At 46.4% G+C, this 11,985-nt stretch overlaps 1 protein-coding gene across 1 annotated transcript; it reads left to right on the top strand.

The window, feature by feature from the left end:
* The first annotated feature begins 1,184 nt into the window (after positions 1-1,184).
* On the top strand, positions 1,185-11,985 carry CFAP100 (cilia and flagella associated protein 100). Its single transcript, XM_072876428.1, has 12 exons — positions 1,185-1,365; positions 2,003-2,070; positions 2,743-2,906; positions 3,528-3,608; positions 4,225-4,406; positions 4,485-4,647; positions 6,195-6,243; positions 6,821-6,972; positions 7,794-7,929; positions 8,407-8,609; positions 10,190-10,283; positions 11,267-11,985. Exons 1-12 carry the CDS (start codon positions 1,185-1,187, stop codon positions 11,378-11,380), a joined length of 1,587 nt encoding a protein of 528 aa, XP_072732529.1. The 3' UTR covers positions 11,381-11,985.

The raw sequence follows: 11,985 nt of genomic DNA, 5'->3' as shown, positions 1-11,985 counted from the left end.
CTTTGTTTACTTACTTCAGGCAGATTTACCACTCATTCCTGTTCCTGGAGAAGATACCTGCCAGTGCTGTTAGCGTTGATTTCTACATAAAGCTTTGGTGCACGATCTTTTGCTTTCCATTCAACAGGCTTGGCTTTCTGCCTAGGAAGCTGTATTCCAATGCCTGATGTGACCTTCTTCTGAACTGCCAACGAAATGAATGCCTAGGAAGAAGGATGATGTGGGTTTCATGCCTTAGGTTTCTCCCCATAAGACAGGGAATTGCAACCCACCAGACCAGAGAGCTGGGTCTCAGGATTGTCTCTTTCTTCCTTATTTCTGTAGTGGACTTTCCTTAGGGCATGCGATCCAAAGAGGGTGGGAAGTCATGGAGAGGTTGTCGCATCTCCGAGAGGTCCGACTGTTGCACATGGTTGCAGAAGCCAGGCAGTAGTGTGGAAGCAAGATGTCTTTGTTTCTGAATCACAAAGGGAGGGCTCCAAACAAGCTTAAGCAAGCCTCCTCACCTCACATTGATGACTGATAGCCTGCTTTTAGCTTGGGTTGAAGGTCCCTATATAAGTATGGGGAAGGGCTTAGGATGAAGTGCACTAAGGATGTCTGCCGAGTGACGTCCTCAGCCTAACCCATGCCCAAACTGCGCAAAGAGCAATGAATTACACTTCAGCCCATGTGAAAGCACTGAGCATGAACAATCTTTTACCCTCCAGAAACCTCTGGAGTGGGTTTGAATAGGTCCTCTCAATCTGAACTTGAGAGTTTACATGCCCTTGTGAAAGCTGGACTGAGTCGGTATTGAGCCTGGGCTGTCCTGTTGTTCCCTTTTACTAGGGAACTTGAAGGATGAATCTCTGAAAATTTCCATTCTCTCCCAGGAATAATCCAGGAAGGAAAAATGAGGACACTGAGTAGGTACAAACTGGCACAGCTGGTGGCTAGATGCAGAATACAAATCAACAAACTAATGAGAACAAATGCTAAGAAATGAAATGTTTCAGTTGCCTCAAGAGAGAATGTCATTGGGATTAGTCAGATAAACCAGGCAAACATGCATCAGCAGGATATCAGTAGCCTGCAAATTTCTAAACTGTGAATAACCACTCATGTCTTTAAAAACCACAGCAAACAAAGCACATAATCAATCTGTCCACATAACTGACTTCTCCTCATAGGAACGTGAAAGGATGAAGACCATGAAAATCCATGAGAAAATGACTTACTCCACTAAAATAAAAGCAAAGCAAAAAGGGTTCAGGAAAGCTCTGCAAAAGGAGGAAGAAGAGGAAGGCAGAAAACAGGCAACAAATGAAGGGAGACTGAAAACCCTTCAGGAGAGTCTTTCCTGGAAGATAGCCATTAAAAAAGGTAAGGAACAGTTACTGTCCTTGTAGTGGTGCTGCTCAGCTGGGTAACAGCCTGAAGTGAAAACCAAAGAGTAGCAGTTAGCTCTAGCTGACTTCGGTGAGCTCTTGCAGACACAATAGTTATATGCTGCATCTTGCCAACCTCTGTGCGGCTGGGCCGTCTCCATCTCATGCATTTACCTACGGAGCATGTATCACCCCCACTGCAGCAGTCTGGATTCCACCATCCCCTATGGCCTCTGCAGTAGCTGTGAGCTCTGGGAATCAGCTGGCAGTCAGTTGAGAGTTTGCAGGACCTTGTGTCATGCAGACATTTCTACTAAGCTGACCTAAAGTTGGATTTTGGTGGATGTCGGCCTAAATTTTCTGCCTCTGATGTGAGGAGTAGCTTTGCCATTAATATCTAGAGGACATTGACCTTTATAAGGACCAGAGTCACCACTCCGTTCTACCTGGTTTTACTCCACAAAAGCCCATATGAAACTGATCCTAAACAAGGTCAAACCTGAAATAAAATAATCAGTATTGCTGGCTCCAACGCCAACCACATCCTTGCTCACGCAGCCTCCATATTCACTGTGTTTTGCCTTGGCCATATTTCCCCCTCTAGTCTGATCAACTTTATATCCTCATTTCAGATTACCCATTAGAAAAGGAGACCTTCCGTGACTACATAAATGACAGAAGAGAGATATTTTTACTTGAGGTACTTGGCTTTAAGAATGTTACTTTCTGTTCATTTAATTATTCTTCCCTGTGTTGCCTTGTTTTGTTTTTTTTCCCCTGAGATCCATTGCCTAGAGATTGTACCAAGGAGGCACACATCAGACCTCATGAACTGACTGTCCAAGTCCTGTGTTAAAGACACTGATAATCTATAGCCCAGCAATCCCCAACCAAGAAAGAAAGGAACATAGGTCATTCACACCATCCAGTAGCAGCCATGCAACTATTGCATTTGTGAGATGCACAGATATACTGACCTTTTGGCTCCTGCTGTCCTATATATAAATTATAGCTGGCAGCCATTCTGAACTCAAAATAAGGGAGCCATGCTGGAACATCCCCATTATCCACCTCTATTATTGTGCTGTAACACAACCGAATCAATCTTTGTCAGCCAGGAGTTAATGCAGCGCTGGGGCTTCTGGATGCTGTCTTAAATTTCACTGCTTATTTGCTATGTTACCTCTGAAATTTCTACTGGCCTCTATCTCTACGTACCTAGTTTGCAGTAAGACACATACCTTGGTTTGAAATCCTTACCCTCTCCGCCAAAAACTATAAGGTAATAAGGTAACCGAGAACAAAGCTAAACCAACATACCTTCCAAATCAACCAACCGATGTGACTGTGTTGCCTTCTGGGTTCATTTCAGTATGCCATGGCAGTAAAGCGAGATGAGATTCAAAGGATGGAGAACATAGCAAAGAATGAGGAAAGAAAACTGGAAAAGGCGGAATACTACCTGGAGAAGGATGCTGCCATGTTTGATGAGTTCTTGAAGGAGAACCATAAAAACTCTGTTCAAGCCCTGAAAATGTAATGGAAGTTGCGCGAACCACCCATGTGCTCTTTTTGTGCTGGACACAGGAGGCCTTTTGCTTGACCTCCCTGCAGGGTTTTGGCTAGCAAATGCTCTATGTCCAAGTTTGCCCAGAGTTACAGTCCTGGTGGCACTTTCTCCCCACACATTCAATGGAAGAGAGGAAGGAGAACAACAGCTGGGGACTCCCCTCATTGCATAAGCCCTTGATTTGGCTGCAGCAAGGAACCTGCGGTTGACCCCACCGCTTCCATTCTTCTCACAACACCTTTGCGAGAGGGAGATGCTTCTGCCCAACCCCTCACAGCAGGGACAGTCCCCCCTTGGTGAAGCAAGTTGAGCGCTTTGGCCCGTTACAGGTATCACAAGGGCAGAGCAGCGGTTGATGCTCAGCAGCAGCCAGATGAGGGAGGCCTTAACCTGGAAGCGTCGCTGGGACCCCATGCTCTCTTTGCCAAGACAAGCAGGGCCTTCAGGCAGGAGCCAAGCATCGCCTGGGATACATCTATATGAGAGATTTCTAGCCTCCCCCCACATCTTTTTCTCTGTTTTATATGCACCTCAATTCACTTACTGTTAAATTGTTTTATGGCTTATGTTTATGCATTCTTCCCTAGTGCCGAAAAAGAAAGCGCAGCTAAGACAAAGAAAATAACGGAGATCCAGGCAATCACTTCCCAAATAGAGAACCTCCAAAGGTAACGGTTGCACGCTACTCCTGCCTAGCCTTTAACAGCCCCTACAGCACTATACCCTCCCAGCCCGCGGGGAAAAAGGGAATCGGGGAAAAAGATTTCTAAAAATGTTCGATTTTAAGAGTCAAAACGTTTCAGCTTTTGTTTTCCAGATGCTGGCTTTGTTTCTAAAACAACTCAACTAATTTTTAATGATATTTTTAAAAAGTATAAATATTCCAAAACCAAAATTAAATGCCTAGTCTCAGATTAAAAACCATTCAAAACTAAGTAATGCATTTTAATGGTGACCTGGGGAAAGATGAAAAAAATAAATTATAATTCCCATTATGAGTTGAGCTGGCAAGATTTCTCATTCATTTTGAAGTAAAAATTCCCAAATTAGGAAGCCCAGTGCCATAGCAAGGGTCTGGCCACAGAGATGTGACCAGACAGCTTCCACATGAGGAACCACAGAGAGCACGCAGGGCAGGTTCCCATTTGTCTTTGCATGTCCATGAAGACATGTGCCCTCTTGTGCCTTCTCTGGGTGAAGCTGAATATCAAGAGTTAGAAAGAACCTCTTCAAACAGGGGCTTTCCTCCCGGCTAACAAACTTTATCCACTTCTCTCAACCCAGTGATATATCCAGATTCAAGAATACTCTGCAGGAGTACAAGATGTACAGGGACTTCCTCTATCAACTATCTCCAAAAGAGTGGCAGGAGGAACATGGAAAAAAGCACACGAAGGAAAAGGATTTGAAAACGGCATCCAAAGCTAATGAAGAAAGTGCCTCGCCTCCCACCACCGCAGAGCAGGGTGAGTGCCAGGGAAGAGCTGCCCGCTCCTCACTGGGACAGCCCCATGCTCTAAGTGCACATCTCTTCTTGTCTCCAGGACAGGGTCAGACAGCCGGGACAAACGCTGCCAGACCCTACGGCACCAGTTATATAGATGGGCCAAGTTCCCTGCTGTCTTCAAAAAGTTTGGATTTTGGGTCATTACATGAGATCAGGCCACAGCTCAAGAATTTCCTGAAGCCTCTATCAACTAGAAAACTGTAAGTACAAGACAATGCGAACTACAGACTTAAATACTGTAGAGAGCACTCAACTGCCTGGGAGTCAGAGTAGAGGAAACCTACTCCTCACCTTCGCTGCGAGCATACTGAGATCTGGGTCTTATCGGAAAAAATCAAAATACCAGTAGAAAGCCATCAGGTGTGCAAGTCAGTACCTATGTTCCTACTCCAACAGAGCTCCATCCTCAAACCCTCTGCTGAGAGCCTTGCCCAAAGAATTTGGGCCTTGAGGTAACCCCAGGAGGAATCATAGACCTTGGGCATTCGTCCTGGAGCAAAGCTTCTCTGTGGGCTATTTGTGGCTGAGATACTGGTTCCCACTGTTGGTCACAGCCACCATGCAAATAGCTGCCTGTTGTTTTGCCGTTCACGAAGGTCCAAGGTCACTGTAGCCCACACTGCATTGACTGTCTGCTTTCAGTAAGAGCCTTCAGAGAGTCTACGCTGGGATGCAGGCAGAGCTAACACTGCTGTAATGTAGGCAGGGCCAGCGTGAGAAGAGGAGGGGCAAGCGGGAGTATGAGACAAGCGTGCCCAGCTCCAGCTTCTTGAGGCAAAGAAAGTAATTGCCTGGAAAAGCAAAGCGTGAGTAGCTGGCGAGCTCCTAAGGCCAAAAAACCTGGCTATCGATAGAGTTTGAAGTAAGTCATTGCTTGCAGGGCCATTTCCTCTGCCTCCACTCAGAGTGTTGCAGGCACCAGGTTCTCCCAAGCAGGGCTGCCATGTGCCACCCTCATGAAGCCACTACAATTACTGGGCTGCTGCCACATGGCAGGAACGATGCAGACACAAGTGGGGCTGCCACTAAGATGATGCAGGTGGAGGTTTTTCACCCCTCCATGGCACAGGGTGACGGATGCAAGTGAAGGTGATGAGCAGGCTCTGCTGCCAACATCAGTCAGGCACCTCTTGCCATGCTCTTCCAGCTCTTGCGCTGGCTTGTCCCTGGGGCTGAGCAGGGAAGAAAGAGGCCGCACTGCTGGTTAATGGTAGTAGGCTGTCCAGAGGAAGAAGCACTCAACAACCTCCCAGGGCAGGTAAAATCTGCAGACTCCCATGGTGGCTACACCATGTTGTTTAGGAGCAGTACCACATCCCACACGGAGCACAAGGCTTTCTCTACGCTTGCTGTGCTGCTGCCTGAGCCTTTTTAATAAGGCTCTTACCCCTGCCTTCTCATTGCCCAAGAGCCAGAGCCTCCCATCGAGCTTAAAGGCATTTGGATCAACAGGCTCAGTTCAGGCTCACGCGTCACGTCCCGACCCTGCTGGCCAGCAGAGCCTGGAGCAGCTCAAAAGGAAGCTTGCTTGTGGACAGACGCAGCTCCCACGCTGCATGTTTGTGTGACCCCTTGCTCCTCCTGACCCCCGAATAGCCCACAGCCCCGGGGGGCCAAACGTGTGAACGTGCAAAGGGCTGCTCAGGAGCAAACAGTGACAGCAAACAACAGTGTTCCTAATTCACTAACAAGGTCTCCTTTGAGTTATCATTTCTCTAAGGGCCTGATACACAAAATGCTTTTTCAGAAGTTCATTGGAGGATGCAGAAAGCGAAACCTGCTCAGACGAAGATGAGGTCAGAAGTCTCATGTTGAAATATTTACACTTTCTGTTTGTCCTGTCTCATTTATTGCTGTTACTAATTTCTCTCACCTTCTAACCATTCATTATGGTATTGAGGAGTTACTGTAGCCACTAATTATAAATGTACGTTTACACATTCATAAACGTTCATGTTTTAGCAACACGTATTATAAATACCTTGGTTTAACTTTCCTCCTCCACTTTCCGAAAACCTACCATCATCTCAAAACCTGCCATCGCCCAACAAGATATGACATCATATAATGGGAGATTTTGAAATTAGTGAAGTTACTGTTTTATGTCTGAAATAGAAGTTTTCCCACTCACAGATGTTTGCACCACTTTTTACTCCCCAAAGTGCAACTTGTTGTGGGGGTGAGCTACTGAGGCAGCATAAAACTACACACATGGCAGGGAGGTGGGAGACATCTCTACGTGGACAGTCATGGACCTCTCTACATGGGAGAGCATTTGAACAGCCAGGGCTGGTGCAGACCAACCTCCATGTAGTTCAATGGAAAAGAAGCTAGAGGAGGACAAAAACTCATCACATGTGTTTTCCACTCCAGGAGCCTGAGTTGTATTTTACTGATCCCCAACAACTGCTGTCTATTTTCACGGAGATGGAGGAAGAGAACTTGGCCTTCATCCAGAATTCCCAGGAGACTGAGGAAAGTTTGGACAAGGTCCAACACACTTTCATCACTACATATGAAAGCATGTAAGTGCGATCCTGCCAGTGGTGGGAAGGGGTCCCTGTGCCCCAGCTTTCAAACATAAGTGACCCCCTCTTCCCCCCACTAGCACCTCGCCATCAGGCTGCATGCCGCAGACCACACGTACTGCTGTTCACGCAGCACACGACAAAGAGTCTCTTTCTCATACGTTAGAGCCCAGCTGCAGGCCACCCAACTCACCATCTCGTGAGCTGCTAGGAAAGCGTCCCATCTGTGTCACTTAGGAGACAGGACTTGAGCCTGGGACCAGTTCCTTAGTCCTCAAGGCACAGGCTGGGGAACTGATGCGTTTAGCATCCTGGAGTGGACATAAGCCAGAAGTATCACGTAATTCTCATAAAGAAAGATCAAAAGAAGAAACAAGGCATGTCCTGGAGTGATTCAGACCAGCACCTATTCTGACTCAATGCAAATCCTTCCTAGAGGAAGCCAGCAGGGAACCCAAGTGTAATTGCAATCTAGTATTTCAATGGCAGGTAGGCACACATATTCCCATTTAAAGCGTAGCTTATCCCCTTGTGAAAGTTTGTACAGGTTAATCTACTTCCCCCACTGACTTATTAAAAAATCTTGAACGTTTAGCTATGCTACTTCTCCCTCCCCCACACCAGCGCAGTAACTTATTCCAGAAAAATCACAATTCTCTCTGCTCTCAGAGCTGTGGGTGCAAGCTCCCCAGAAATGGCACGAAGTGTTACCTCCATCTGCCGGCAGCAGGAGGGATGGTCCCAGGCTGGAAAGCAACAGAGGAGTCATGTGTTTCAGAGATGCCCTTTCCAAATACCTCCTTTCTCTCCTGGCCTAGGGAGAAGAAGTTAGCAGAGCTGAAACAGCAGGTAGTCACCCTCAAATCCTCCATTGCCAAGGAAGAAGAGAAAGTAGCAGATCTGAAGCTCAAAGTTCACCTCTTTTCCTCAGGAGAACACAAAGCTGATGACGAGGTACATCCCAAGGTCAAGGCAAGGGGGGTTAGTGTGCGCAGAAATGGTTCCTCTCCACCAGCCATATCCATCCTGGGAAAAAAGCAGACAGCGGCTTGCACCGGGGAGGGATCAGCACTGTTTCTCAGCAATGGAGCTACAGCAAGGGCAGGTCTGGGGCACCACTGAGGCAGCAAGCTGGGGCAAACGTGTCTGCTCCACGCAGCTGCTATAGGGTGGGAGTAGGGCTTGGCGAGGCCACCGGGCAGCTGCAACCTGTCCCAGGGCACAGCAAAGCTGGGAAGATGAGACCAAGAGAAGAATGGCTCGATACAGCCATCTATCCCAGACACTAGCACTAAGCAAACCAGGAAACAAGCAGTTGAGTCTTGTTGAGGGAATTAAAGTGTACTGATTTCCTTTGCTTTTGGAGGGATGTTGTGGTTCTACTGGGCAGAACCCAGCCATGCCTCTCACTGTATCTCCTCTCGTCTCTAGGACAAAATGCTCACAAGTCTGAACAAGAAGGTGCTGGAAGTCTATTGCCACTGCACCGGAGAAAACGAGGCAAACCTGCAGACAGTACAGATGCTAATGGTGATAGAAAAACAGCTCAATGATTTACTGGACAACCTGGAGAGAATCCCACCAGCAAAGATAGAACAGGCTGAGAAAGCCAAAAAAAAGGAACGGAGGATAAGGTAAGACAAGACCCTTGTATGGAAATGGGGCCTCTATTTTTAAATGTTGACAGCCAAAAGCAAAGCCACTGAAAGAGCCAAATTTGTCAGATCAGCCCAGGAAACTGTAGCAGCAATCTGAAAGCCCATGTGACCAGTCCATCCCAGCTTACTTCTGTAAGGGTTTCACATTCATAGTACTTGCATCTCCCGATCGGCGAGCAGCAGCCCACAGCTGCTGCTGTGGGAGTGTCTTTTCTTCCAGAAAAGACCTGGAAGCTACATTAGAAAAGGGCAAAATCTGGAAGAATAAAATAAAAACCCAACAAACAAACCAAAACAACCCCCAACCCAGATTCAATTATGAGAATCATCATTTTAAGAAGACCATTTGCAGTAAAACTGATTAAATAGAAAATTACTCCTCTGTGGTTATTTAACACACTCAAAGCCTGACATGCCCTGATATTTTGTCAGGCTTCAGTAGGTACATAAGGGCATTTGTCAGCAATGCCAGCTTTCAAATGTTTCTTCTACAAAACTCTTAAGTTTAACTTGTATTATTAAATTAAATAGTAGCCAATTAACACAATAAATTTGGGTTCTGAGATGAGACACATTCCTTTTGGCTCAGTTACACACATGCAATTTCCCCTCACAGATAGCAAAGATGCAACTGGACAGCTGATTGTATCTGGCCGTCCTCAGGTGAATCAGATCCAGCAGAGAAAAAAAAAAATAGCCTGAGGATTTAAAGCCAGAACAGTGACGTTTCCCTCCTACTTACTCTCTTTCTCTGCATCTTTCTTCACCTTTGTAGTAGAAAGGGTGTGATGCTTCTTCCTGATGTTCTGTGAATGGTTTTGCACTCTTGTCTTACAAAAGAAATAAGACACGCATTTATTCTACTCTGGGGATGGAGGAGAAGAATTCAGGAAGGAATCAGACCCCCCCAAATAAAAAGCAAAACCAACCAACCAACAAAAAACCAACCTTCAAAGAGCATTTAAAATCTTCCTGAAGATCACAAGGTTAGGAATTCATTTCCTCTCCACCGCAGCGTTCCATAGCTTGAACCCATTTCTGTTCCAGTGCTTCATTTCCATGGGGAATTGGAGCCAGCGAACGGTACCAGCCTCCACTGTGCCCATTCAGGCAAAGCGTAGCTCCACGGACGTGAAACCCTCCCACTCACATCTGTACTGGTGAGAACTTAAGACACGATAAGCATCGTTCACCCACAAAGCTGGTGAGCATCCTGGTCAACTGTAGAGCATAAGCCACCTGCTGAAGGTGGCACAGAGCATGTCTGTGACAGAGAACGACCGTCTGACATCCCCATTTGCAAAGCCTGACATGCTTTTTCCACCCCTCACTCCAGAAAGAGCAGGATCAACTGCAGCATTTCCCTCCTACCACCTTCACAGCAACAAACTCCAGCATCGGCTGTACCCAAACCCCTGTGCTCCGGTGGTCTTACACTGTTAGATGTAAGATGTGATGTAAGATGTAACGTTAGATGTTGATGCTGTGTGTCAAAAGCATATTCGGTGTAGCTGCACACCCCATTTAACCCATCCTTTATTTGCTCCCTTCAAAAGGCTCAGAGAGGAAAAGCTGAGACAACAGAAGCAGCAGCAGGAGGAAAGATTGCAAAGGGCCCTGGAAAGGTCGCAGGCGACTGTGAAAAAAAAGGTAAGTGCAGTCATCCATAGGAACACCTCGCCCCAACAGCCCACTCCAGGGAAGCTGGGGGTACTAGGACGTCAAGCATTTAAGGGGAAGAGTGTTACCAGGGGCCTCCATGGCTGGGTGGGGATGCACCCATAGTCAGGTGTAGCCCAATTTACAGGGCTGGTGTAACTTAAGCAACTGCTGGGAAGTCAGTTATACTGCCAGTTATTCCAGCTCTGTGTCCTTCCATCGTCCTCCTGTCTTTTATTTTCTTTTTATTATTTTCTTTTTTTAAAAAAAACACATTTATTTATTTATTTATAATTTTTATTTTTATTATTTTTCTTTATTTATTTTCTCAGTAAGTTCATTTCAACTCATTAACTTGGCAATATTAAAAAAAAAAGCATGAAAATCAGCACATGAGAAATGGGGCAGCAGCAAGACACTCCCGACAACGGCAGCAAGGCCCTAGATGAGCTCAGCCATACCATCAAACCATACCTTTTTTGGCGTGGTCCGCATTATGCTGAACTGAGCTTTGTCCTCTCAGGAGGCACGGTGCGGAGCTTCAGGCCATGGCTCCTGCTGCATGTTTCACAGGTCAACACCACAGCGAGGACATCCCAGTTCTCAGTCACACACCAAGCCGGTGACTTGAGCATAAGATAAGAGATACTCAAGATAAGAGGGTTCTGCAGGCTCCCCCAGATATTTCTTCAGATTTCCAGCTTCCCTTCCTCTTGAGATGGTACAAATAAGGCTTTACTCAGAAACCACTTGCAGGTGCAATAGTACGTTGTAGAAGCACGAGCACACGCATGGCCTTCAGGTGCTTCACACTCATTCTCTAATAGAAAAAACACAATAGACACACTGAAACCTGCCTAGAAAACAGACAGCAAGGGGCCACGGCCCCTGGCAGCACGAAGCCGCGTTAGCTGCGTGGTTCTGACTCGCTGCTCCAACACAGCACTGATGCACATCCTTTTCTTCCTCTGCAGAGCAGCAGGAGGCTGGTGTTTCGTTCCAACCCACCTGCCAGGAAGGAGAAGAAAAAGCACAGCCAAGAACAAGTGGATAAGGAGAAGGAAGAACAATTCTATTATTTCACTTGACAGCACAGCCTTAACCACAGCACGTAGGGCTGATGCTGCTCTAGAAGTTTTTCATAGATCTACATTCTGTTAGTTTTTGCTCAGTTGACGAACTTCACAGTCCAATGAAATTCCCCCTTCTTCTCCTACCCCAAGATCTTCTCCTACCCCAAGATCCCAGGGAAAGTTTCTGTGTCAGGCAACCTCTTTTCCCCTCCTATTGATCTTTTGCCTAAGAAAATAAATTAAAATTCTCTTATTTTGCTTCTCAGGCTCCTGCTAGCAACAATGCTTTCCTCATTCAGTTTTTGACGCAAACAGCACTATCCCTACAAACCTGACTAGCGAGATCTATCGCAGTCCTGGGCAACAATCTTTGTGAAGGCATGACTAAGCCAGGCACCTGCCAGACATTTATTATAATCACAAATCTGCTGAAGGACTATAAAAACCGAGGGCTATGCTTTAATCCAAAGGATGGGTTTCACTACAGAGTCTGCCCCACTACTGTGGAGAAGACACAAGCAAAGGAAAAACACAAGCTCTGCGGAAACCAAGCTGCTACCAATTAGCTTTATGTCAGATGCATCCATACAAAGAACGATACCCAGTGACAAACTGACCAT

Source organism: Ciconia boyciana, chromosome 11 (assembly GCF_034638445.1).
Source record: "Ciconia boyciana chromosome 11, ASM3463844v1, whole genome shotgun sequence".
Lineage (NCBI taxonomy): Eukaryota > Metazoa > Chordata > Aves > Ciconiiformes > Ciconiidae > Ciconia > Ciconia boyciana.
The sequence above is the reverse complement of the archived record's forward strand: the minus strand, read 5'-3'. Positions and strand labels throughout refer to the sequence as shown.

What these genes read in the sequence shown, in the direction of transcription:
- CFAP100 (XM_072876428.1), top strand. Translation starts at nt 1,185, where the DNA reads ATGAAGACCATGAAAATCCATGAGAAAATGACTTACTCCACTAAAATA. An exon ending in CAAATAGAGAACCTCCAAAG is followed by an intron (nt 3,609 to 4,224) that starts GTAACGGTTGCA and finishes CTCTCAACCCAG; the next exon opens with TGATATATCCAGATTCAAGA. An exon ending in CCTCTATCAACTAGAAAACT is followed by an intron (nt 4,648 to 6,194) that starts GTAAGTACAAGA and finishes ATGCTTTTTCAG; the next exon opens with AAGTTCATTGGAGGATGCAG.